The sequence below is a fragment of the Peromyscus leucopus genome, chromosome 3, assembly GCF_004664715.2.
Source record: "Peromyscus leucopus breed LL Stock chromosome 3, UCI_PerLeu_2.1, whole genome shotgun sequence".
NCBI lineage: Eukaryota > Metazoa > Chordata > Mammalia > Rodentia > Cricetidae > Peromyscus > Peromyscus leucopus.
This window is the reverse complement of record NC_051065.1, coordinates 113,161,601-113,189,279: the sequence shown is the minus strand read 5'-3', so window position 1 is coordinate 113,189,279 and position 27,679 is coordinate 113,161,601. Positions and strand designations below refer to the sequence as shown.

Here is a 27,679-nt window from a genome sequence, read left to right as displayed (position 1 = left end):
TTTTTTTTTTTTAAGATAGGGTTTCTCTGTGTAGTTTTGCACCTTTCCTGAAACTCACTCTGTAGCCCAGGCAGGCCTTGAACTCACAGAGATCTGCCTGCCTCTGCCTCCTAAGTGCTGGGATGAAAGACGTGTGCCACCATCGCCTGGCTTGGAGATATTTCTTAAATTCCTCCAGCCTTCTTACTTTCTTCATATGTAAACTGGGGTTAGTAGAAAATCTGCCACAGAGGTGAGGCTAAATGAGGGATGTTTGGGACGTGCTTAGTAAATATACATATTCATAGATTTTTACAGTTATCAATAACAGTACAAACTTGGCCTGGTAAGGCAGACCTGGAAGCCCAGCTATTCCAGAGGCCGAGGCAGGAGGATTTCAAGTTCAGTGCTTGCCAGTGAAATGAATTCAAGGCCACCCTGAACAACTTGGTGAGACTCTATCTCAACATAAAAAGCAAGAAGAGGGCTAGAAATATGTAGTTCAGTGATCAACACTTGCCTAGCATGGAACAACATCAGTCCTGTGTTCAGTCACCACTATTGCAACAAAAATAAAACAAAAAGCTAGTATAATGTGTGATTTACCTGGTTGATATTTATAGTTTTAACCTGTTTCTATACTTTTAGAGTAAACATCTACTGACTTTTATTATTATGTTGCCATTGACATTATGGCTGTGTCTGGATAGGATGGGAGGAAAATGTTGAGACTGCTTAATACCAATCCAACAGATATTCTAAGTCCTTTTCAAGCTCTGTGAAAGCACTGTGGGAAGTCAAAAAGGGGAAGCTCCTGCCCTACTCTGCCTTCAGAGGGCCGGCAATGCAGGAAATGCTCAACTAGGAGACAGTGAGAAGAGTGCTAATAGAGATGTGCCAGGTTTCTGTTTGGTTCCAAGAAATCAGAGGGTGTGGAGCTCCTGGAGCATAAGAATTTTAAGAGTCAGCAGTGTGGGTAAACTGAATAAATGATGGGGAGGGAACATAGAGTGCAACACCTGTCAGAGAAATCTGTGAGCATTGGGAACTACAAGGAAGAGCTTTTTCCTTCCAGCTCCTCAGAACTGCATGAACAAAGGCTATCAAAAATGTACTAGTAACATCATAACTACTCCATCACAGGCAATACATAGTCGATAAACATGAGTTGGCTATATTTTTATTTATTTGCTTAGGCCTCCAAAGACAGTTGAGCAGAGTGGTGCAAGCCTCTATCCTCAGCTTCTTGGAAGACTGAGGCGGGAGGATTACAAGTTCAAGGCCTGTTTGAATAACTTAGCGAGACTCTGTTTCAAAATAAAAAGAAAATGGGTATGGATGTAGCTCAATGGTAGTTTTTCTAGCATGCACAGGTCCCCAGGTTCATGCCTCATTACTACAAAAGAGAAATAGAATCCAAAAGGGTCCAAAGGGTTTTTTGTTTGTTTTTCTAGTTATAGCATGAGTCCCCTTCTCTCTCTCTCTCTCTCTCTCTCTCTCTCTCTCTCTCTCTTCTCTCTCTCTCTCTCTTTTTTTTTTTTTTCTCTCTCTCTCTCTCTCTCTCTCTCTGAAAATATTGAGTATGCTTCTGTCTCTGGTTGGATTCTGGGTAGGTTTTTGTTTGTTTGCTTGTTGTTTTTTCCTATATATAGTTATACCTTGTCATCCAACCATTTTAAATGAGAATGACCACACATTGAATCAGCTTTACTCTGGTCTCTATTTAAAAGTGACTACTAGCAGCTCTTTGTCACTGTTTTTAGGTGTGTGTGGGGGGGGGAGTAGGAGTAAACATATTCATTGTAGAAGTCTCTTACAAGAAATTCTGGAGAGACAGCTTTGAGGTTAAGAGTGCTTGCTGTTCCTCCAGAGGACTAGAGGTCATTTCCCAGCACCCACATCAATTACCTGCAACTCCAGCTCCAGGACATCTGGTGCTTTCTTTCTAGCCTCTGTGGGCACAGACATGACATACATACACATAAATACAACTTTTTTTTTTTTTTTTTTTTTAAAGAAATCTCTCGGGGCTATTCCAAAGGGACTTAAGCTTTAGTAAGCACCACCCTGAATATTCTTCTGTCTGGCCACAGACTGTAGCAGATGTCTAATAGTCTATGATTGCTCCTTTGTAAATGAAATCAATCCACTGAAGATTTTTCTCACACACCGCTAGTGTGAACAATGGAGAAGGCAATTTCTAATCAGCTGATCTAATAGATGTTGGTGTCAGCTGTCAACATGAGAGTCATGGTGTCACCCAAGACACGATGATGCAAGACTAACACCTTTGTAGGCTTATTTGGGGTGTTTTGTCTGCATGTACATCGGTATCACTTGTGTGCTGAGTGCTCACAGAGTTATGGGCTATTGTCAGTTATGGTGTGGATACTCTGAATTGAATCAGAGTCCCCTGGAAGAGCAGCAATGCTCTTAAGTGCTCTCTCTCTCTCCAGACTTCTTTTTTAGCCATTTCTGTCCTATCTCTAAGGCTCAGTCTCTTCCTCTGTGACATAGGTGGACAATCTCTGTTAGTTTTCATTCTCTGAGGAGGCCAAAGTATTTGCTGACATGAACCAAAGGCTCAGCCCACAGAAAACCCATCTTGATCAGAAATGATTTCATCTTAGTGAGGTCCACATGTGAAACTGTCTGGGCAATAAAAAGAGATTTCTTGCCGGGCGTGGTGGCGCATGCCTTTAATCCCAGCACTCGGGAGGCAGAGGCAGACGGATCTTTGTGAGTTCGAGGCCAGCCTGGCACCAGTGAGCTCCAGAAAGGCGCAAAGTACACAGAGAAATGTCGAAAAAAAAAAAAAAAAAAAAAGATTTCTGAGTTGATCTTGAGACATGTGACCTGGGAAGAGGTGGGTATCTCCTAGTATGGCCCATGAATTCTATTCTCCCACTCGCTGCCTGGCTCTGAATGATTTTTTTAGCTCAATGAATGCCATTGATAAACATAGTTGGGGGTTTATAACAGACAAGTCTTCCTTAAGGTTCAATAGAGCACAGGACAAGGAATAGATTAAATGCCACAATCGAGTAACAGCCCCTACTTTAATGAGCACCCTGAAAGCTTTATTTGCTGTACTTCATTGGTTTTCAATCATCACGCCCACAAAACCACCTATTGTAAAACTCAACAAACTGGCCTTTGTAACACTCAAGCAATTCTGATCAAGGACCGCATATGAGAATCACTCAAGATTTCATTTAATTTTCAATCTTAATTAGTAAATATTGTTATTCTCACTTTACAAATGAGGGTTTGGAAATACCCAAAGCCTCATAGTTAGTAGCTGGGTGGTAACCATTTAAATTCAGTTCTGACTCCATATTAAATTTCTATCTCACCTCAGTAAAAGAGATATGTTTGTGTAGATACATATTTGAAACACAGGAACATAATTATTTTTCCCTCTTTTGTCTACCAGACTCTCTCATTTGCAGACAGTATGTGATTGTGAAGAAAAGAGACAAAAACTTCATTGGCATTTATTGCCATCATTAGGTAGTGAATTATGTATCTCTATATTTTTCATATCTGTCATCTATCTCATCTATCAGTCATTCATTTATCTATCTATTATATATCTGGATATATTTATATATAACAGAATAGTTTTCTGATAGAATGGTGTGAAACTAACATTTTAATATGAATTTTCACAAAGAAAATAAGACTCCCTGCCCTACTTCTATTTAATGTTTTAAATTGCCTGCCTATAAAGACAAGGGTTTTGAATCTTCCAGAAGTATGGAAAACGGAAATTCCTCTCACCATTTTTCCCAGAGAAAAGCACTGGCATATTAGGGTGGTTCTTTCAGTTTTTAAATAGAATACATCAACATTTTAAGCAATTACTTGTCAACATATGTGTATAAATAAATCACATATCTAAGTTCATGAGGCATGGCAACACCATAGATGACAAAACATTAAGTAGGTAAAATGAATCAAGATTTTAATTACAGTGTGAAATGCTTAAAAAGCCCAAGGGAGCCTTAGCAGCCACCTTGCCCAAGGCTACCCTGGATTCAGCTGGCATTTCAGCCAGCCCTGCCTTCCCTCCCTTTCCCTGAAGTCCCGCCCCCTGTGCTGGCCCCGCCCCTCGCTCCCCTTCCTACTAGCCCCATCTCAAGGCACTGATCCCGCCCATCCGCGCCTGCTTCGGCTTTTTTCCCTCCATAAAGCCCCCGTCCCCAAATGCCAGCTCCGCCCCTTCGCTTGAAGCCCCGCCCCGGCCCCGCCCCCTCATTTCCTCACCTGAAGCTCCTCCCTTCCGCGCTGGCTCCGCCCTCCACTCTTTCCATTTACTTGCAGTCCCGCCCCTCCCGGGCGGGCCCACACGCCGCGAGGGCTTCTGGGAAGAGGCGGGGAACAATATGGCGGATGGCGAGGAGCCGTAAGTATCGGGGTTTTGCTGGAGCGCCGGGCTGGGCTGGGTTGTGAGAGAGCGCGGCAGTGGGCGGCCACCGCTGCCCCCCGGGGGTCCCCCAACCCCCGTCCCGTCCCCTCGTCCCCCATACCCTTGCGGCGCCCTCTGTGGAGCTTGATGCTGACCCTTCTTTTATTCTCTCTTTCTTTTAGGGAGAAGAAAAGAAGGAGAATAGAGGAGCTGCTGGCTGAGAAGTTAGTGCTGCCGGGAGGCCGGGGTCCTCTCCGGAGACCCCCGCCTCCCCTCAACCCCAGGCCTAGGGGAACAGCCGCAGCAGGCCCGGGGGACTGGGAGGGGGGCACCCGGAGCAGGCCGCTCGGCCTCACCCCTAACCCCGTCCCCATCCCGGGCCACCGGCCGGCCGCTCCCCCCGGCTGTGCTCCTGCAAAAGCCGCCCGGTGTCCCCTTCTTCCTCCAACCCAAATTGTCAGAGCTGGGACCTTGTGGCAAGTGAATCCAATCTAAATCTAAATGGACACGAGGCCTGGTTTGGGCCCCTGGTAAACACCGAGATAATAGTACACATTATAAACTTTTTCTGAACACTGTGCATCAAGAATCGCGTTAAAACTTGTCAGTTTTGCAAAGTAATTGGATCTGAAAGGATATGTCGACCCCAGCACTTGCTCCTTCATTTACCACATAACCTGTATCAGCTACTTAAGTTTTTGATGCCACAGATTTATAGTTCTTTTCATATGGCCAACCCTACATGAGTCCCCTCCCTCTGTGGAAGGGAAAAAAGTACTCCTGTAATGGGTGTGGTGAATTAATAATGTCTTTGTCACTTCTCAGTAGTACCTTGGTCTCTTTTCCATACTTCCCTCATGGTTGAATTTCAAATGCACGAGTTCACATTTCTTTCCCACCTAATTTCCTGCTTCTTTTTCTTTCTTTTTTTTTTCTTTTTGCATGACATGACAGAGTTTGAATGCTTGCTATATGCCAAGAGCTTCCCTAAGCCTTCTGTGTAATTATATCTTTATCTCGTGACCATCAGAAGTAGTTGCAATCTACTGTTGAGGTTTCTGACAGTTGAGTAATCTTCTCAAGGTTACAATGTGCTTGGTTGTGGATTGAAACCCAACTATGCATCAGAACCTCCTCTTCTCTTGCTGTTAAATACGTGTTGGTCCTTTTTGCAAGAATTTTATAACACTGTTATGTTTGAAGGTAGAAATTGCAGAGTTACAGGAAAGTTATCACAACCAAACATGAATCTGTAATTATAAAGTGCATGTTTTTTTTTTTTTTTTTAAAAGAGGAGTCCACTTTATTTTGTTGCATATTCTCAAAGATTTCTTGATGGTAATGCCTATCTGTGGCATAATCTTAACCAAAACATTTTCTCTTGTGTATTTCGTGACAACAAATGCACCTGAGTTTAACAGAGGGCTTTAAGAAAATACTGGGACCTCTCTAAGGAAAGAAATGTTGAGAGTTGCTTTTATCCAAAAGGCTCAGTGGATTCCCACCTTCCCAGCTTGGGAGGAGCCATAGATAGTATTAGATGTGAAGCACCATAGCTCTCTAAGCCCCTCTCACCCCTGCATCTGTTATTTCCCTATCCAAGTGTAATGAAGGAACAGATTATGGAAGTTCGTGGTGACTGTAAATACTAAACATAGGGAAGTCCTTTTCTCACTGAGACATTAGTGTTCCAACTTTGATCTTTGAGTGCTGAGGAAGCTAGAAACGCAGAGACTGACTCATTTCGTCAAGTAGGTGAAAAGTGCTTTTCCGTAGCAGACAAGTTAAAATTGGAGAAATACTATGACAACTCAAGTTTTCCTTTTTATTTGAGCAGGTCTGGTGTAGTTACCTTTACATCTGGGGAAACCTAATAGTTGTAGGTGTGACTTTTTCATACTGATCTTTGCAGCTGAATTTACTATGTTCTATGCAGAATGGCTGTTGATGGTGGGTGTGGGGACACTGGAGACTGGGAAGGTCGCTGGAACCATGTAAAGAAGTTCCTCGAGCGATCTGGACCCTTCACACACCCTGATTTCGAACCAAGCACTGAAGTGAGAAACATTTATTTTTAAATAACTGCTTTAATAGTTTTACATTTCAAAAATAATAAAATGTTTCCTTTTTAATTTGCTGTTATAATGCGAATAAGTAAAATTCTTTTGTGAAATTAAGTTATAGTGAGTATTGAACTAAATCTTTACAACTGATTTTATGTAAATGACCAGGAATGCATTTTACATTTTCATGTAAGTTTAAAATTTTCAAGAGTAGAAAAACTTGATGACTTCATATTTTGGTATGCTTAAAATCTAGTTTAAAAGGATTTCTAAGACTCATTTCCCCTTTTGTAGTCCTACTGTGATAAATTAATTCTTCTAAGACTAAGGTATGCTTACTTAGTTGGAAATCTTTATTTAGCATTGACTATAGTTAATTGAATGTTTAAAATGTGCTTTCAATATAATAGGTACATATTTTGAACTGTGTCTTGCTTAAAGCAAATATTTAATTAGATAAAATATGCTTCTTATGAAGTAGGAAAAACCATATTCACTATAGTGTGTTTTATGTCCTTTGTGCTCATGAAGAGATTTTGAAATAGAAAAGCTACTTATAAAATTGTTATGTAAACTCTTGAATTTGGCTCAGTAGCCTATGTGAATGAATCTCTTCCTCCTTTAATGGTGAGCAGAATGGTTAGTATTCATTCTTTGGATAACATAGTTACATAATACATCTTTTTTTTGTACTTTGAAAGTGTTTCTACACAATAGCTTAAGACTGTCACTTCTGTTAAGCAATGTTTTTAAGTTGTATTTCTGCTGATCTGGAATTTCTTGAATTTCTCATCTTCTATGAGTTTCATTCACTGTTCAAAGGAAGCTGTAACTATTCTTACTTACCTCATTTTTGTTAGATCTTCAAACACTGATGACCCTTTCTTTACCTTCTGGTTTTGATATTTTAATTTTTTTCTGTTTTTAGAAATCGGTTAAGTAACTGATGTCTACCCTACAGTTTAAAAATTAAAGAAAAAAGAATAGGAGAAGGAAAATAGAGAATACTGTAGCAAAGTTGTTACATTACCTATGATATGATAAACCAACCCTTTGGAAAAAAAGATAAAAACAACTAGGAATAGGTTTTAAAATTTCTTTTAGATTTATTTTTATGTGTATGAGTAATTTTGCCTTCATGTATGTATGTGCACTGTGTGTGCCAAGAGCACTCAAAGATCAGAAGAGGGCATCTGTACCTCTGGAACTTGAGTTATGGGTGGTTGTGAGCCACCATGTATGTGCTGGAAACCAAACCTGGATCCTCTGCAAGGATGACAAGTGCCCTTATCTGCTGAGTCATCTGGCCCTAGGGGCAGTTTTTCCGGTTAGAAGGAGACTTTTAATTTCATATACTAAAAGTCAATCAAGTGTTAAAATTGCAACTCAGAAATCATTAGGATTTCAAAATTTATAATGACATCTCTTTCGTAATTTGAAATAATTGATGATATGCTAGGTGTGTTTCTTATGAATAATTGCCCTTTTTATGCCTGCATTAACAACCGCTGTGTAGTTTGTTGCCTTCTTCATGGTTCTTGTGGTGATTGCCTAAATTTTAATTTGCCTTTCCATTCTTTGCAGTCGCTCCAGTTCCTATTAGATACATGTAAAATTCTAGTCATTGGAGCTGGTGGCTTAGGATGCGAGCTCCTGAAAAATCTGGTAATATATCATAAATAAATTACTATTCTCTTAGAGATGAGTAAGTCCTTTTGCTTTTCTATCATATGAGGAATGTCTTCATTTCATGATTCTTAATTTTTCTCTTTAACATTTATTGGGTAAGTTTAGCAGGTCAAATTCTGTACAGTAATAAAAATACATAATATTACTTTGGAACTCTAAAAGTCTTAAAGTCATTTGTTTCTTCTCCGCCCTGTTTGTTGTTGTTTCCTTTTGCCTAGTGCTAACTTCATTTCATTGAAGTAAATAACAGAATAGTTCATCTTTTAAAGTGTAATTTCATATAATTTATTATTTCTCTTGCTTCTCCAAATAACTCAGGTGAGGTTTTGTATCATTTTATCCAAAAGGATACATTGAGGCTCAGCAAATAAAAGACTCATCTCCCCCCCCTCCCCCCCCATTATGGTGAGGTTCCTAAGATCTGATTCAGGCCATCAGTTCTTTAAAGTACAGTGTTTTTTCACTGAAGTATTGCATGACCTAAGATGGTTGTTTTTGATGACCATATGCTAGTAAATACCTAGGGTTTGTGACAGCTGAGCCTTTAGTAAAACTATTTCTGTGTACTGTTTAGAAATACGTAGTGGTGTTGTAATTGCTTTCATAGAGTTCTTATAACCATGAAGTAACTTTGTGTAAGTTTTTCTCGGTTTAATAGCTTGAGGAAGGAGAGAATTAATGTAGAGCAGCTGTATCCTTGACTTCTCACTGGGTAGAAAGTGGAAAGTTAGAAGATTAAGCAGCTCATAGCCAAATAGAGGACACCAATAACCTGCCAAGAGTTAAATTTACTTATTTTACAAGGTTTATTTTTATTTTACCTGTATGAGTGTTTTCCCTACATGTATGTATACCACATGGGTACTTGCTGCCCAGGGAGGGTGTCTCACTGAAATTGGAGTTAGAGACCTGTGAGCCACCATGCGGATTCTGAGAACTAACACAGGTCCTCTGCAGGAGCAGCAGTGCTCTTAACTGCTAAGCTGTCTCTTTAATCCTGACAGTTAAATTTTAGATGTCAACACAGCCAGCTTGATTTGCTAGGAAACAGTAGTATCGCTGTACTAAAGTTTTAAAATGAAATACACTCACTTCGTTTAGTGCTATTTTACATCTATGGGGATTGTAGGTCACTGTGATCTGTGTCTTCAGTGAATTTGAAGTTTGGGGAGATAAGTCTTATTGAAATAAATAACAGTGTTTATGGAATAATGTGGTGTCCCAAAATGGCAGCACCCTCTCAGACTTGTAGTATGAAAACCTAAAACTTGTAGAAAGGAAGGGTTTGTGGAGTTGGCCATTGTTTTTTGTTTAGGCATTAGGCATGTACACGTTCTTTAAAACTTAACTTTTTTCATTTTGAAGCCATGATTTACTGTTGCAGTGTATATTGACTTTTAAATTACTGTCATTAAAGATTAGATCTGAGGATTATTTGTCAAGCAATTTTAGGGAGTGGTTCTGTTGTTAATTTACTATATTCTGATCTTTTAAGCTCATACACAGAACCTTGGCCTTTTACTTTATCATTTGTTACTTTGCTTGTTTTAGATATAAGCATAGAGGACATGGGTGATTTTTTTCTCTTACTTTTCACTGATTGTAAGCCCCCTAAAGGCACATTCTTAAAAAAAGAGAGAGACTATGACATTAATATCACTGATTAACCAAATGTTTATTGAGCCTCTTGTAAATGCCAAGCACCATTTTAGGTGATAAAGACTCAGATGGAGCAGCATAGGCAAGGGATTGTTTCTGGGACTTAGATTTTTGCTGAGGAGATAGAGAGAATGTGGAATGTCAGATGGTGGTAAATGCATGAAGACAGGAAGGGTGAATGAGGATAGGCAGCCTGGTGGTGAGGGAAGGGTTTTCAAAAGGTGCAGTTGGAGCAAGGGGTGAGCAGTGAGCAATGTGGGAAGGAAGGGTTCTCAGCAAGGGGGCAGCAGATGGAACTCGGTAGAGAGTAAGTTTTGTACATGATTTAAACCTGAGTGCTTGTGTGTTTTTTGGCCTTTGACAAGATTCTTGAATTTTTTTATGCCTTGTACAGACTTTTTTTTAAGCCAAAGAATACAGTTACGCAGAATTTATTACTGTAAATGTATGGACTTAGGACATAGATTTTTGAAAATCTGTTATGTTTTATAAGAAAGGAAGTTCTTGCCTAATTAGATTGCTTTTCTTTCTACAGGCATTGTCTGGTTTTAGACAGATTCATGTTATAGACATGGACACTATAGATGTTTCCAATCTAAATAGGCAGTTTTTATTTAGGTAAGTTTTGATATTTTAAAATTTGTGATAAACATTTGAATTTTTGTTCATTGTAATTTAATAACTGCTGAGGGTCTAACATGGATCTTAAAAATCAGGAAGAACTACTTTTACACTTTAGGTAGATACTCAAAACCATAACCTGAGTATTCAGGGGATGATTGTTTTATGAGCACATGTATACATTTTGTGTGCCTTTTCCATTCTGACAAGTTTTTAGTTTATTGCTGCTTTGAAATAGACTGAGATGATTGGTTATTGATATCAAGCTACACCCTTTAATTTGTAACTAACATGATTGCAACAATAATGATACTTACAGAGGTAACTGATTTGGGCATGGTGCCAGGAAGGGTGACTTGCCATTTTAATTATGACACTGTCTTCATTGCGACAGTTGAACAGTCCCCTGATCTTATAAATTTTATAACAGTCTTCACTAAAACCACACTGGAGGTTTTTTGTGTGAGACTTGTAAAAGCACAAAAATACATTTTAGAAGAATCTTGGCACTCCACTGTTTTGCTTTTCCATATGTGAAGAGCTGTGTGCAGAGTGCTTGAATGTAGTACTCAAATCAAGATTTCTAATTTATAGTACTTTTCTATGTAAGTAAGGACGAAGAATAAAATTTTTGACAACTTCAAATAGGAAAAGAATAATTTTTTATTGGAGAAGAGAAAAATTGACCCAATTAAATGTTTCCTTTGAAATTCTAATTTTAAATAAAATTTTGATTTGTTATTTTTACTTTTTAAAAATATTTACACTGCCCGTTATGAATGATACAAGGATTAAGGGTTCAATGTCTAGGGATATGTGTGTGTTATAGGAAGTTGTAGTGAAGTGCTTACTCTCACATGTGAAGGATGACTCATTTCCATGAGAATTTTGAGGAAATAGTAAAAAGAAAATATTCACATGCTTGAAGAGACACTTTGTGTCCTTTTGTACTCAACATCTGGTAATTACCAGAGTGATGCTTCCAGACTTAGTTTGTTGTAAATGCTGATAATGTCTTTGAAATTTATTCTTTCTTTGAAAACATGGTTAAAGAAGCTGGGCCTGGCCAGTTGGTGGGGCACACCTTTAATCCCAGTGCTCGGGAGACAGAGGCAAGCAGATCTCTGTGAGTTCGAGACCAGCCTGGGCTACAGAGTGAGTTCCAGGACAGGTTCCAAAGCTACACAGAGAAGCCCTGTCTTGGAAAAACAAAAAGCAAAAACAAATAAACAAAAGAAGCTGGGCCTAGTAGTGCATACCTGTAATCTTAACACTTAGGAAGCTGAGATAGGATCCAGGCCAAACAAGCAAGAAGTATCAAACCCCACCATGCTTTAGGGACCTCTGATTCCTACTTAAGTAGCACACACAGAATGGAGGTGATACTTAGAGGGTATTCCTTTCATAGAGTGAATCTCTTTGTGTGTATTTTACTAAGACCAGCATATAAGCACAGTGAAGCAGGCATGCTGGCTCCCAGTTGTAATCCTAGCATTTGGGTGGCCAAAGCAGGAGGATTGTTTAGAGTTTGAGGTTGTCATGCTGGGCTCAATAGTAACCGTGAGGCTAGCCCAAGCTAAGAGTGAGATCCTGCCCCAGAAAACTGAACCATTGAGATTCTGGGATTCAGGCAGTATACTTGGAAGGCTCTGGGTATAGGGTATTTCTATATTAGGAAGTGTCATGGTTGGAGTGGCCACTAAACATGCTGTTATTATGCTTTACCTGGGGCGGCGGGGCTACTGTTCAATAGTTTATATTTTCAGTTATGAAATACAATCAGACTTGTCATATTTATTTGTACTATCAGGAAGGGTTTAGTAAGTATGCATTTAATTTATTACATATATAAATATACTTAGGGGTTGATGAAGAGTTGGCTTATCAGTTAAGAACACATATTATTCTTACAGAGGACTTAGATTCTGTTCACAGCATCAATATCAGGTGGTTCACATATCCCTATAATTCCAGCTTCAGGGAATCTGAGGACTCTAGCCTCCACAGGCATTGGCACTCACATGTACATACTCACACACAGATGCACATGCATACATACAATTTAAAAAAAAATAAAAATAATGTAGTTAAAATATTTTTTTCTAAGTTATGTTATAAATAAGCTGTTCATTTTTATGTTTGGAAGCTATTTATGTAGACCATCTAAATTCATATTATGGGTGATAATTTAGACATTTATTCATTCATTCATTCATTTTTTTAAGGCAGGGTTTCTCTGTGTGGCCCTGGCTGTCTTGGAACTAGCTCTGTAGATCAGCCTGCCTCTGCCTCCTGATTATTGGGATTAAAGGTGTGTGCCACCACTGCCTGGCTGTGGGTGACAATTTAATGTTTTCTGTAGGCCTAAAGATGTTGGAAGACCCAAGGCTGAAGTTGCTGCAGAATTTCTAAATGACCGAGTTCCTAACTGCAATGTCGTCCCGTATCCTTTCAACAGAAAAAGTACTTCTCTAGACTTTTATACTTACTAATGCAGGCATTTAAAAAAAAAAAAAAATCAACTCATTTCTAACCCTCACTCATTCAGAACTCTTCCCTTTGAATGCTGGGCAAGCAGGGACTGAAGGTGCACTGGGAACTAGGTTGAAAGCGGTGGAGGAGAGGCGACAGAGAAGCCAGGAGGCTGCCCAAGACATTCTCCTGGGTGGAGGCCTATAAAACAAGTTCCCAGGACTCAGCATGGGGCTAGATGGGACATGAATATCCCCCCTTTTAATTCCGTTTCCTTACAAAGTGGCCTATATTTCCATCTTGAAACATTTACTTCAGAATGACATATATTCAGCAGAATCTGTAAAGGCAGTACAGAGAAGCTGTACCTCCTTGTGTTACTGTTAAAAACAGGGTGCATTGTAGAGCAGTATCATTTGTATTAAACGTTCCTTTATTAGAAAAATTAAACATTTTGTACAGGCTCGTGATTTTTTGTTTTTGTTTTTGTTTTTTGAGATGGTCTTTCTATGTAGCCCTGGCTGTTCAGCAATTTCTTGACTAGACCAGGCTGGCCTCTGTCTCCCAAATGCTGAGATTAAAGTGTGTAGTTCTTATGCTTTTAAAACCTTAGGTGCTGTGACTGACTCGTTCTCACAGCTAGTAGAACAGAATGGGGACTCATGAGTAGCCTGCAAGCACAGGCCATTTGATGACCAGCTGTTGCTGACTGAGTATAAAGACCCACAGCTGAATTTTATGAGGGGCACAAAATACCCATACTTTACTCCAAGGCCCCCCAGCCTCTTAAAACGGCAAACCCAACTGTACTACTAGCAACTGAAAAAGCGGTCGAAATTCTCTGTGTTGTTTGTATATAAAGCTTCCAGTAGTTTGTCATTTTCTAGTAGTCTATTTTTTATTGAAAATAATTTTTTCACACAATATATTTTCATCATGTTTATTCCCCTCTCTCAATTCCCAGATCCTTTTCACCTCCTTATCCATCCAACATTATTCTTTTTCTCTCTCTTAAAAAAAAAAAAAAAAAAAAAAAAAAAAAAAAGACCCCAGTGGGGGTAATGAAGGGCGAGGGTCAAGGGAAAGAGAGCTTGGGGGAGCGGGAGATCCCAGCTGAAAAAAAAAAGACCCCAAAGCCCAAGAAACAAACACCTACCCCCCACTAAAATATAAATCAAACAAGCAAAAGACCAATAAAAATGCCAAAATAAAGCAAAATGGAACAAGTTCACAAAAATACCATAACTCTGATTTTTTTTACACATTTATTTATTTTGTGTGTGTGTGTGAAGAGAGGGAGGGAAGGAAATCTGCCTTCACTTGTGCACTGTGGCATATACGTACATACATAAGTAATTTAAAATCGTTTTGTCAGAAAGTAAGGTTGTGTTCAATTTATCAGATTTCTTGAATTGCACCTTGATTACCTACTGTTTTAAATAAACACAGTTTGTTCCTTATGGTATTGTTACAATCACCTCAGACATTTGAAACTTGGCATCTTAAGTTCCTTTACTTGGATTCAGACATTTCAACAAGATTCAAGATTTTAACGACACTTTCTACCGACGTAAGTTGTTCACTTGAAACTAAATTCTTGTTGATTCTTACAGTTTGCTGCTGTTCTCTCCCCCGCCCCCCATTCTGGCTGCTTGGCTGTCCTGTCATGGTTCTCTCTGCTGTATTTGGAGTAAGCTTGTTGACTAACTGAAATATCACTGTCCTGATCCTTGGTAGATACCACTAGCTGCTCATTCAAATGAGAATTACTGAAACATTAGAGGGGTGGGGAGATTCTAATAAAATTATTCTTTGTTTTTCGTCTTACAACGTGATGTACTTTGCATAACTGTGTTCAAAGCAGTTTTGGAGACACAGCAAAGTTGGATGGAAGGTAGAGAGCTCTCCTAGCATTTTCCGTCCACAGTGATCCATGAGCTGGTGCTAGACCACTGTTACATTAGTGCACTTGTAAGCACCAGGCTTAGTGGATGTGCTGGGGCCAGCACTAGGCAGTCTGAGGCAAGAGGACAGAGAATTTGAAACCAGCCTAGGACTACAAAGTGAGACTGTAATCAAAAATTTAACGTGGATTTTATTTCCTCATAGAATTTCATATTATTGTATGTGGCTTGGACTCTATCATAGCCAGAAGATGGATCAATGGAATGCTGGTAAACACTTCAGTGTTGGGGTTCTCTGAAGAACTTTGCTCTTGTTTTTGACATAGCCCAGATCAAAATTGTCATATTTTTGTAAATATGAATTTGTTCAATTTTAAATTAAGTAGATATATACCACTGTTACTGCCCGTCATTGGTTCAGTGAGAACATGTTTATTGTAAGGAATATAATTCTTTTGTTCAGATGTGTTGCTACTGAGTTCCAGACTGATTTCTGGAATTTGTTGGAAGCATGTTGCTGCTTTTTTTCCATTTCCTATACCCTCTTTTAAACCCTTTAAAACATTTTTCTAGATATCTCTTCTAAATTATGAAGATGGTGTGTTGGATCCAAGCTCCATTGTCCCTTTGATAGATGGGGGGACAGAAGGCTTTAAAGGAAATGCCCGGGTGATCTTGCCTGGAATGACTGCTTGTGTTGAGTGCACCCTGGAACTCTATCCCCCGCAGGTAATCGGAAAAGCACCTGCATTGCTTTCTTAGCATCTTGGGTTGGAGTTAGTACTAATTAGTACATCTCGTCAGTGTTCGGGGATAAACATATTTTTAAAGATATGCTAAGGCCTGGGAGTATAGGTTAGTGTTTACCATAATGGGAGTGTAGGTTAGTATTTGCCATAATGAGGGCACGAGCTCAAACTTGTACACTTCAGCATTAAAACAAAAGCAAAATTTAAAACAAAATTTGCTAAGAAGGATAAATTGTGACAATCTACTGTGAGAGACTGTCTATCAGGTCTTGTGTTTTTATAGTTTCATACTTGTTGGGTTTTTTATTTTAATTATGTATGTGTATATGTGTGAGTATGTAGGTATGTGAATGTAGTGTCCCTGGAGGCCAGAGGTGACAGATCCCTCTGTAGCTGGAGTTATAGGTTATGAGCTGCCTAATGTGGGTGCTGGGACCTGAACTCAGTTCTTCTGAAAGAGGAGCATATACTCTTCACCATCTTTCCAGCCCCTTAATTTTTTATTTAAGAGGAATTACAAAGTTATATATTGGGATAAGTTATATTCTGTCGGTTTTCCCCATATACCTGCCCTTAATCTGTAGTTTTATTATCCATAGTTCTAGCTGCCTATAGGCTAGGAATATTAAACAGAAGATTCCAGAAATAAATGATTTATAAGATTGAAATTGGTCCCCTCCCCCTCCATTTTAAGTTGCATCCATTTCTGGATAATATGAACTTTTGAGTCATCTTGTTGAGTATACTTGAGTTACTCTGTATTTTAAATTTATTTTAATTATGTTTATTTCTGTGAATAAACCAATGAATATGTATACACATGGGTGCAGGCGCTTAAGAAGCTGGAAGCATTGGATCCCCTGGAGCTAGAGGTTCAGGATGTTGGGATTCACTTGATGTGGGTGCTAGGAACCTAACTTGGCTCCTGTGCAAGAGCTGTTAACATTCTTTCTCCAGTCCTTGAATTCTTTTTTATTAGTGTTTTTTTTTTTTTACATTTTCTATTGTATGTAATTTGTATGATCTTAAGATAAAGTGCGTGTACACAGGGGTTCAGACATTTGTTGGGGTCTTGGGACATATCTTTCATGAATAAGAAAGGTCTACTGTGATTATTTCAGAGACCAAAAATACTAGGAAAAGGGCTGGTGAGCTGTCTCTGCAGATAAAGGGACTGAGTTCAGTCCTAGCACCCCATGGCAGAAGAAGAGAGCTGAAAGTTTCCTTCTAATCTTCACATGTACATTGTAGCATGTGCTCCACATGGATACATGCAAAATAAATGTAATACAAATCGAAATATAGTATTAAAATGATCTTTTCAAAGGTGGGTTTCTTTACATACTCCTTTTTTAAGAACAGTTGCAATTTTGATTTATAAATGACAGCAGCCCTATGAATATTAATTCATAATTGATTAACTCTGATTGTGCTTTTGTGTTGGTGTGTGTTATACCTTCACATTAAACACAAGTAAAACTAAATCATTCACATTTCAGAGTTTATTTAATATTTTTCTTCTCGTTGCCAACAGAGCTTGAGTGAGTATGCTCTAAAAATGTAGGACAAATCTTTATAGGCAGCTCAACCTAAAGAGATTTTGATGCCTTCTATTAGTCTAGCAGTTTTAATGCCTTATAGTGTTTTGCTTATGTAAATCAAGAGCTGAAATGAATGTTATGAACTAAACCAGACCTGGAAGTTGCATTTTAAAATAATGTGTTACTTAAATTTTACTAAGAAAGACAAACTGTGGTTTTAGGTCAATTTCCCCATGTGCACCATTGCATCTATGCCCAGGCTCCCAGAACACTGTATCGAGTATGTAAGGATGTTACAATGGCCTAAAGAGCAGCCGTTTGGAGGTAATTCAACAATCTAGACTTAGAAAGTATTTGATATATTATTAATTTCGAAATTTTGTTTAAAAATTGCCTTATGGTCATATGTCTGTCTTCCCCTCAACAGATGGGGTTCCTTTAGATGGAGATGACCCTGAACATATTCAGTGGATTTTCCAAAAGTCTGTAGAGAGAGCATCACAATATAATATTAGAGGTGTTACCTATAGACTCACTCAAGGTGAGTTAGTGAACTGTCATTGTCATGGCATTGGTGGGGATGCTCTATGGGGAGGATGCTTGATGGGAGAGTCATTAGAGATCACCACCTACTTGAAGTTCAATTAAGGAACTATAGGAGCAGTGGTTTCCCAGTTTCCCAAGGTAGGAGGGAACTAAGTTCAGCAGAATATATACTACTCAGCTATTGGGGATTGAATGGTATCACTGACTCGTATTTACATACAATTGAAAGAGGCCTTACCTTCAAAGTCTGTCTACTTCATCTTTCACTGAAGAGGAATTCATTCCCTCCTGGGAGCAGTCACAACACGGTTACTCTGTATGTTGAGCAGAAATCTATGTCTTTTTTTTGGTTTGAGTTTTGTTCAGTATCTTACCCAATCTAGTTACTTTTTATTTATTTATTTTTATTTTTAAATTTTAATGTTAAACGTGTTTTGCCTACTTGTATGTATGTGCATTTCATGCATGCCCGGTGCCTGCAGTGGACAGAAGAGGGCATTGGATCCCCTGGAATTGGAGTTACAAAAAAATGTGAGCTGTATGTGGGTGCTGGGAACTGAACCGGGGTGTTCAGGAAGAGCAGTGAGTGCTCTTAACCATGAGCCATCTCTCCAGTTCCTAATTCCCATTTTAATAGTAGTTTCTATTGACCATAGCAATCACATGTTCTCCACATTTGTTTGTACCACTCTTAAGTCTTCCTGATTTAAGTGTCACAAGCTTCAAGTCTTGGTGTTCTTCCCTGACCAGTGCCCAGTTGTCCATCCTTCTTGAATCTCCTAGTCCTGAGTGCAGCGTTCTAGGGCTAGCCTTACCTCTGAAGATGGGTACAGTCTTAAAGGAGAGCTGATGTTTACTTTTGTTGTTTGCATTGGTGTTCTGATTCTATTCTTTGATGCTGCTGTTCGTTAAAATCTGCATATCTTTTCACCAGGGCAGTTGCTAAAACCTTCTCTTCCCCTTTCTTCCCTCCGCATCTCCCTCTCTGGAAGAATTGGTATTCTGGAGTTGTTTATTAAATTTTTTATTGGTCTTGGAGATCAACCCAGGGCCTTAGCAGCCTTTTAGATTTGTCTCAGTCTGTTCTCAGATCTTCTTGAGTCTCTCAGATTTCTTCACTGTCTTCACAAGGAAGCCATGAATGATCTTTCCAGATGCTCTACAGAAGCCTGGGTGTTCTGTTTTCCCATTTCCTGAGTGCTGGGTCAGTCACAGTCACTGAATGTGTCTCTTCTAGCATGGGCTCGCAATGAGCAGTCCTCCTGTTCAGCCTTGGTGACCAGTGTTCCAGTCCTATTACAGTTCATCCCTTCTGCAGCTTTGCCGAATTCTCCAGGGAGAGCTTTGTATTCTTTTTGCAAATTTATCATTTCTCTTCTATGATTGTTTTCTCTTATTTACTCATGTTCTAGAATTGTCACGTGAAAGTTCAGGTCTTGCCTGCTGTCTATTTTCTTACCTTCCCCTAGAGAAGCCTGCTTTGTGCTCCTCTTGCTGGGATGCTGGGAACACATCTTGCGGTGTGCTTCCTCTCCCTCTAGGATCATGTGGTTTCTTCTAGAGCAAGCACTTCAAGTGCAGTTAGAAGAGAGACTCTTTCTTTTGTTACTAAGGGAGACATTGCTTACATGAATACGGAACTGAAAATCATAGTCAAAATAGAGAGCTATATGTCATTTTGTGTGGTCAGGACTGTAGTGTAAAAGAAAGATACTTTTAAATTTTTTTTTTTAAAATTGTGATATTTTGTGAATGGAATGACTTGAACTAAATATATCAAGAATAATTAGGTAACTTCCTTTACACTTACTTATTAGGCATTTCTGAGTCTAGTACAGTGTATCAATGGATAAGACTAATATGGGGTGGGCATTCCTACATTTACTAGAGATAATGTTGTAGATATGACATTTACTTTCTCAGCCTTCCTTTTCTTTTTAGAACAAGGATGGTGTAACTAGAATCAGCATGTCAGCAACACTGAATACTATTTACTAGTCACATTTCACTCTAAACCTGGCGTAGAAGGAAACACTTGTTATTGCGTTACTGCTTTGTCATGTAAAACTACAAAGCCTTTATTTCAGTACTGTTGCTTAAGGTTTTCAACACACTACAGAATGTTGGGAATGGGAAAGAAGATAGTTCATGTTTAACCTTTTCAGGGTTTTGTTTTTGTTTTTGTTTTTTTTTAATGTGTTTGTTTGTTTGTTTGAGATAGTGTTTTTCTGTGTAGCCCAGACTCACTTCATATTCATGGTTCTTCTGCCCCAACTTCCCAGGTGCTGGGAATAGGCCCATGTCACTGAGCCTGGCTATTCTCAATTTCATTTCTTGATTTGAAAACCTGAAAAATCAAGTTTCAGAAATGGTATTTAACAATCAGACTTCAGATGATTTAATTATATTACTTTAACTTAAGGTGACTACTTCTTTAAATGGAGCTGGAGATGGCTTACCTGTCAAGAGTTGCTTACTCTCCACAATCACTTCTAACTCCAGCTCCAGGGAATCGGACAAACTCTTTTGGACTCTGAGGACATGTTCATATACCTGCATATACATGTGTATGCACTCACGCCCGCACCCCCGCCCCTACACATAATTGAAAATAAATCTTGAAAGGAAAAAAAAGAAAAGAAGTGACCATATTTTATTTCATAATTTTTTCCAGGGGTAGTAAAACGAATCATTCCTGCAGTAGCTTCTACAAATGCAGTCATTGCAGGTAAAGAAAAAAGACTTTCTCAGTTTTACTTTTTCTTTAATTTTTGACTTAATATCTAAATTGATACTTCTATAGTTACTTGTGTTCTAGGAATTTGATATCTTCTTGAGTGAGCTACCCAAACCAAATATGTTACTGTATCCTCTGTACATATATATCTTGTATATCTTTTTTTAGAAATTTTTATTCTTTACATACGTTACATGCTGACCAGTTTTCCTTACCTCTGCTCCTCCAAGCCCCCCGCACCTCCTCATATCATTATGTCTTAAAAGACATTGTATCTCTCCTAGACCAAGTGCTCACAGGGAAGGGTGGCTTAGCATGTCTTTTTACTCATAGGCTTAGCTTTTCATTGATCGAATGAAGACAAAGGAAAAGGTGAAACAAATATGAAACTTGTTCCTTCCTATGGTTTTTAAATTATATATTTTAAAATTTATTTTCCCTATAGATATTACAAGTTTATCTGATTTATCACTGACTTTCAAAGTATTTAATTTTTACTAAGTTAAAATGCCTTTGTTTTTCTCTAGCTGTGTGTGCTACTGAGGTTTTTAAGATAGCCACAAGGTAATGAGTTTTATTTTTAACTTGAGTTGAACTCCGTGTTATAACCTTGCTCAATTAGATAAACATGGATATTTTTCATTACAGTGCATACATTCCCCTTAATAATTACTTGGTGTTCAATGATGTAGATGGACTGTACACATACACGTTTGAAGCAGAGAGAAAGGTTAGTAGTGCTACACTAATGGAAATGTTTTTCAGTACAGCCTTGCTTTTATTTATTATTAATTCGGAATTTAAAGGTAAATATTCATGTTCTGAGCTACTAAAGCTAATCATATGTATTTTTATTGGCTAGCTTAAATTGTAAAGCAAAATAATTTAGAGGGAATGCTCTATTACAAAGACAGGCTTTAAAGCAGAAAATATTTTCATTGGAAATATACATGATTGAAAGAAAATTTGACTTCCATATCTTTGCTTAAAAAGACTGACATTCGTTTGTGTGCCTCTAAATTATTCTTTTATTTGTAGGAAAATTGTCCGGCATGTAGCCAGCTTCCTCAAAACATCCAGTTTTCCCCATCAGCTAAACTCCAGGAAGTTTTAGACTATCTGACCACTAGTGCTTCTCTGTAAGTGTTCAGAGTTTTTGTTACTGTAAAATCACTTTTTTAAGAGGAGTAAGAACTATTTATTTAACTAAAATGATGTTTGCTACTTTATTTAGGCAAATGAAGTCTCCAGCTATCACAGCTACATTAGAGGGAAAGAACAGGACACTGTACTTACAGGTCAGCAGTACTCAGTGTTAGAGTTTTCAGGAAAATTGTTTTTTTGTCTCTTCGTGTGCTATACATTAAAATAATATTGTTTTCCAGTCAGTAACATCTATTGAAGAACGAACAAGGCCCAATCTTTCCAAGACGTTAAAAGGTATTTTAAGTAAATGTGTATATTAATTGTTTCTTTTGGTGGTGGTGCACGTCTTTAATCCCAGCACTTAGGAGGCAGAGGCAGGTGGATCTTTGTGGGTTTGAGGCCAGCCTGGTCTACAAAGCAAGTTCCAGGACAGCCAGGCTGTTACACAGAGAAATCTTGTATTGAAAAACCAAAAAAAAGTAATAGTAATGTCTGTGCTCTGTGTGTGGTGTGTGTGTGTGTGTGTGTGTGTGTGTGTGTGTGTGTGTGTGTGTGTGTGTGTCTGTTTGTCTGTCTGTCTGTCTGTTGTCTGTGTGTCTGTGTCTGTCTCTCTCTGGTTGTCCCCAGTGCCAGGGATCACAATTAGGTACCGCTTGACTTGCTAGGAAGGTGCCTTATCACTGATCTGTCCGAAGCCCTTGGAGATAAGATGTTTGGAGATAGGATGCCTTGCTTTCGCTTTAGCTGGCATTGAACTTGCTTGTAGCTCAGGCTGGCTTTGAAATTAGATTTGCTCTTTATTAAATATGAGCAAGTCATAATTACTTATATCTACAAAAATAATAGAATTGATGGCTCTTTTAATAGAAAAAAATTTAAAATTCTAAGAAATCAAATTTTATCTTAAAAAAGAATTGGATTTTGAGACATCTGAACTATAAAACTATAATTTGTGTGTATGTATATGTTATTCTTTTTGTTGAGATATTTATTTTTGTTTGGGCTACTGACATTCCTTTCTATTTTAGAATTGGGACTCGTTGATGGACAAGAACTGGCTGTTGCTGATGTTACCACACCACAGACTGTACTATTCAAACTTCATTTTACTTAAGGAAAATAAATCTATACCTAATAGAAAATTCATAGAAGTAATATACTTTGTGAATGCTAAGGAATTTAATTGAAGAGCAGTAAAAAGAGGCAGAGGGGACACCCAAGAAAGGAAGTTTAATTGATGTCATTTTTAGCATTAGTGTTGCTAGAATTTGGCATATATATATATATAATGAATGACTCTTTTCTAACTTTATAAGTTTCTCTTGAAGATTGAACTTTGGGGTTGGGCTAGTAAGCATTTTCATTAGTAATATGGAAAACAATGCCTGGAGAGAAAGATTATGAACAAATGTATTGCTTCTTTAAAGCAGGACAAACACTGTCTTTTGTGTAAGTTTGTTATTATGGTCAAAGAACATATTCCTCAGCTCGTCTTTGAGTGTCCACATGTATAGAAATGTGTCCTTGAATGGAAATGAGGAACTATGTCTTAAGAACATTAAATATTACACCTGACATCTAGAATATATCAGACATAGGCTGTTTCTTCATTACTGCTCATGGAACTGTGGCTATCCAAATGTGTATTAATTATTGTAGTTATTTTGTCCATAATAATTTGTAAACAGTATTACAGATTAATACCTGTGCATGAAAATATGAAGTATTTTCATGTGTTTATTTGCAATGCCATAGAGGTCACTATGCACAAACTTAAACCAAGACAATGGCTGTTCAAGGAAAATTAATGTTTAAACAGTTATCACTGATGCTTTTGCACTATTTATTAATAAAATTGTACATTGTCTACTTTTTTATTGAAATTTTTGAAGTATATTCATATTAGTAAATAGTTACATAGTGATGTAAGAGTAATTTTTAAATTTATTATCAGATTTTTATTACACCTCAGTTAAAATTTTGCTGTAGTGATTTCCATAGTATAAACCTACCAGGTCAGCTGGCTCAAACTGATAAATGAAATGGGATGACTAAATTTTTATAGTAAATGCCTGTTTTCTTAAAAAATACTAAAATCAAAGTGGAGCACAAATGCTGAAAAAAATACTGTTGTAATATTTTAATGTGGGAACAAATAGTACCTGTGTGTTACTTAGTTTATAGTGCTTTCTTTTTTTGTTTGCTTTTTAATTGTTAGGTTGCACTTTTTTTATTCATAAGATTTGTGGAATGTTAGTGGATGAAGTCAGTCTGTCTTCTTTCTAATGTGGTTATGATGCAGGGATAGAACCTAGCACCTCTCACCTATTCAAGTGCTCCATCACTGAACAATACTCCATTTATTCTTCTTTCTAGCTCCATGTTAGCAAATTTAGTTTCATTATAAAATCACACGGAGGGCTGGAGAGATGGCTCCGCAGTAAGAGCACTGGCTGCTCTTCCAGAGGACCCAGGTTCAATTACATGGCAGCTCACAACTGTCTATAACTCCAGTTCCATGGGATCCAATACCTTCACACAGACAAATGTACACATAAAATAAAATAAATAAATAGAATATTTTTAAAAAAGCATGTACTTAAAAAAACAGTAGGATCACTGGGCAATGGTGGCTCACACCTTTAATCACAGCACTTGGGAGGCAGAGGTAGGCCTGGTCTATAAAACGAGTTCCAGGACAGCCAGAGCTATTACACAGAGAAACCCTGTCCTCCAAAACAAACAAATAAATAAACCACATAGTACATTTATAATCTTTACCCAAAATGGTAGAGTTAACACAGTTTTTATTTGTGGTTGTTTCTGAGATCAGACTTAGGGCCTTGCACATTGCTAGGCTAGTATTCCATCACTAAACTATCCCCTAGCAAGTCTTTTTTTTTTTTTTTTTTTTTTTTTTTTTTTAATTAAGAGAAGATTTGATTGTGTAGTCTAAACAGGCTTTTAACTTGTGACCCTCCTCTTACTGTCTCCTTCTGTACTAGGATTATAGGGATGTGTCACAAAGCAAACCCTTTTTTTGTTTTTTTTCAAGACGGGGTCTCACTATGTAGCTCTAGCTGACTTGGAACTCACTGTGTAGATCAGGCTGGCTTTGAACTCACACAGATACACCTGCCTCTGTAGCTAGAGTTTTCCTGCCTTGTCCACAGTCAGGAAAAATCTTTGTCACCCACCAGTCCCACAGTCGCTCAGACCCAACCAAGTAAACACAGAGACTTATATTGCTTACAAACTCTATGGCCGTGGCAGGCTTCTTGCTAACTGTTCTTATATCTTAAATTAATCAATTCCTATAAATCTATACCTTGCCACGTGGCTCGTGGCTTACTGGTACTTTAAATCTTTTTTTTTTTTTTAATTTAATTTTATTTTATTTTACAATACCATTCAGTTGTACATAACAGCCACAGATTCCCTTGTTCTCCCCTTTCCTGCCCCCCTCCCCTTCCCCCCAGCTCACCCCTCCATTCCCACCACCTCCAGATCAAGGCCACCCCCGAGGACTGAGATCGACCTGATAGACTCAGTCCAGGCAGGTCCAGTCCCCTCCTCCCAGATTGAGCCAAGCATCCCTGTATAAGTCCCAGGTTTCAAACAGCTATCTCATGCAGCGAGCCCAGGACCTGGTACCACTGCCTAGATGCCTCCCAAACAGATCAAGCCAATCAACTATCTCACCTATTCAGAGGGCCTGATCCAGTTGGGGGCCCCTCAGCCTTTAGTTCATAGTTCACATGTTTCCATTCGTTTGGCTATTTGTCCCTGTGCTTTATCCAACCTTGGTTTCAACAATTCTCGCTCATATAAACCCCCCTCTTTCTGGCTAATTAGACTCCCAGCGCTCCACTCGGGGCCGAGCCATGGATGTCTGCATCCAGATTCCTCAGTCCTTGGATGGGGTTTCTGGCACAACTATTAGGGTGTTTGGCCATCCCATCACTAGAGTAGGTCAGTCCCGGCTGTCTCTCGACCATTGCCAGCAGTCTTTTGTGGGGGTATCTTTGTGGATTTCTGTGGGCCTCTTTAGCACTTTGTTTCTTCCTTTTCTCATGTGGTCTTCATTTACCATGGTCTCCTATTCCTTGTTCTCCCTCTCTGTTCTTGATCCAGCTGGGATCTCCCGCTCTCTTTCCCTCGACCCTCGCCCTTCATTGCTCCCACTCATGTCCAGGTTGTTCATGTAGATCTCATCCACTTCTCCATCATTGGGTGATCCCCGTGTCTTTCTTGGGGTCCTGTTTTCCAGGTAGCCTCACTGGTGATGTGAGTAGCAGTTTATAGTCATCCTTGTTCCACATCTAGTATCCTCCTATGAGTGAGTACATACCATATTTGTCTTTCTGAGTCTGGGTTACCTCACTCAGGATGATTTTTTCTAGATCCATCCATTTGCCTGCAAACCTCATGATGTCATTGTTTTTCTCTGCTGAGTAGTATTCCATTGTGTATATGTGCCACAATTTATCCATTCTTCAGTTGAAGGGCATCTAGGTTGTTTCCAGGTTTTGGCTATTACAAACAATGCTGATATGAACATAGCTGAGCAAGTGCTCTTGTGGTATGATTGAGCATTTCTTGGATATATGCCCAAGAGGTACTTTACATCTTCTTTGTCCTGATGGCTGCTGCAGGCTGTGACTCCTGCCTTCCTGTTCTTTTATTTCTCTTCTCTGTTAGTCCTGCCTATACTTCCTGCCTAGCCACGGGCCAATCAGTGTTTTATTTATTTATTGACCAATCAGAGCAACTTGACATACAGACCATCCCCCAGCACAGCCAAGTGCAGACCATCTCAGACACCTGCACTCAGGCCCGTGGTCCTAATCATTTTCTATGCGGACCTGCTGGGTAAAGCCACGAGGAACCCAAGAACGGGCTCCCACAGGACATACAGAACATCCCACAGCATGCCTCTGCTTCCCAATAGCCGAGTTTTTTTTAAAAGATATTCTTTTTTTTTTTAAAGATTTATTTATTTATTATGTATACAGAGGAGGGCACCAGATCTCATTACAGATGGTTGTGAGCCACCATGTGGTTGCTGGGAATTGAACTCAGGACCTCTGTGGAAGAGCAGTCGGTGCTCTTAACCTCTGAGCCATCTCTCCAGCCCAAGATAAAGATTCTTAATCCTTAGTACCTCTTTCATAAAGATGCTGTAGTAATTTTTATAAAAAGGCAACACTATTTTCATCATAGAACTCAGACAATAACTTTAGATGGTTGATGTCACTTGCCCAGTGCTGTGCCCTTGCAAGTATTGGGACAAGGAGTCTAGGCCTCGATTCTCCTTAGGTACTCCTCTAAGCTCTTTGGAATGGATTGTGTTATTTAGTACAAACTTGTGTAATTAACTGAAGTATTAGTACACACTAAGACTTTTTTCCTTTGGATCCGCAAATGCTTTTATGTTTCATAATGTACATGCACATGAGTCAAAACCCTGTGCTCTAAGAGTGCTGTTCAGATCAGAGGCTTCTGGTCAGGAAGGATAGTGAAAAGCAAAATTAATGGTAAAACACAGGGCATGCAGAACTCTACCAAAGCAAGCCAGGCCTGTGATCCTCTCCTCAGAGAGGTCAGAATCCAAGGCCGAAAGCATAATGGTACAGGGTATAAGCCTCTTCTGGCACTTTGCCTCCTATGGCAACACATCCCTGTACATTTCTTTTCGTCCAGTGAAAACCTCCTCTTTTTCCCCAGATACTCCTCAGCTATGACATTGCATAAGTCTTTTCAGCTTGCTGGGATTCTGATGTGCCCTCATCTTGTGACTTCCCTGCTCTCTGGCTCCTCGTTTGTTGTTTGTACTTTATCATCCAGCTCTTCCTCAAGGGCCAGTTTCCCTCTGGCATCGGCTTTTTCCTTCATCCTCAGGCTTAGCTTTGTCTTCTGTCTGTCCCTGGTTTCCCATCATCTTCATTGTAGAGTGTTTCTGTGTCAGCACCCCTCTTCCCACGTCCCTTCTGTTTTTCGGGGACTGGGCAGGTTGCTGTTCAGATGCACAGGCCTGTCAAGAGCTAGGACCTGTGTTTCAGTAAGAGCCCTCTAGCCACTAGCCTGCCACCAGGGCTTCTGACACAGTCAAAAATGTAATGCAGTCGGATAAAATTATTGAAATATAACTTGCCAGGATAC

At 39.0% G+C, this 27,679-nt stretch overlaps 1 protein-coding gene across 2 annotated transcripts; it reads left to right on the top strand.

Moving 5' to 3' along the window:
- The first annotated feature begins 4,276 nt into the window (after positions 1–4,276).
- Positions 4,277–23,400, top strand: Uba3 (ubiquitin like modifier activating enzyme 3). 2 transcript variants are annotated; one of them, XM_028855501.2, is made up of 18 exons: positions 4,277–4,387; positions 4,573–4,614; positions 6,327–6,447; positions 8,038–8,118; positions 10,337–10,419; positions 12,785–12,865; positions 14,421–14,464; positions 15,004–15,068; positions 15,372–15,527; positions 17,310–17,412; positions 17,516–17,629; positions 20,309–20,362; positions 20,899–20,935; positions 21,020–21,101; positions 21,410–21,510; positions 21,606–21,669; positions 21,757–21,811; positions 22,546–23,400. In XM_028855501.2, the coding sequence occupies exons 1-18, from the start codon at positions 4,368–4,370 to the stop codon at positions 22,629–22,631; spliced, it is 1,389 nt and encodes a 462-aa protein (XP_028711334.1). In that variant the 5' UTR covers positions 4,277–4,367; the 3' UTR covers positions 22,632–23,400. The 2 variants fall into 2 exon arrangements, with proteins under 2 accessions (XP_028711334.1, XP_028711341.1); XM_028855508.2 differs by lacking the exon at positions 4,573–4,614.
- Positions 23,401–27,679: the final 4,279 nt, after the last annotated feature.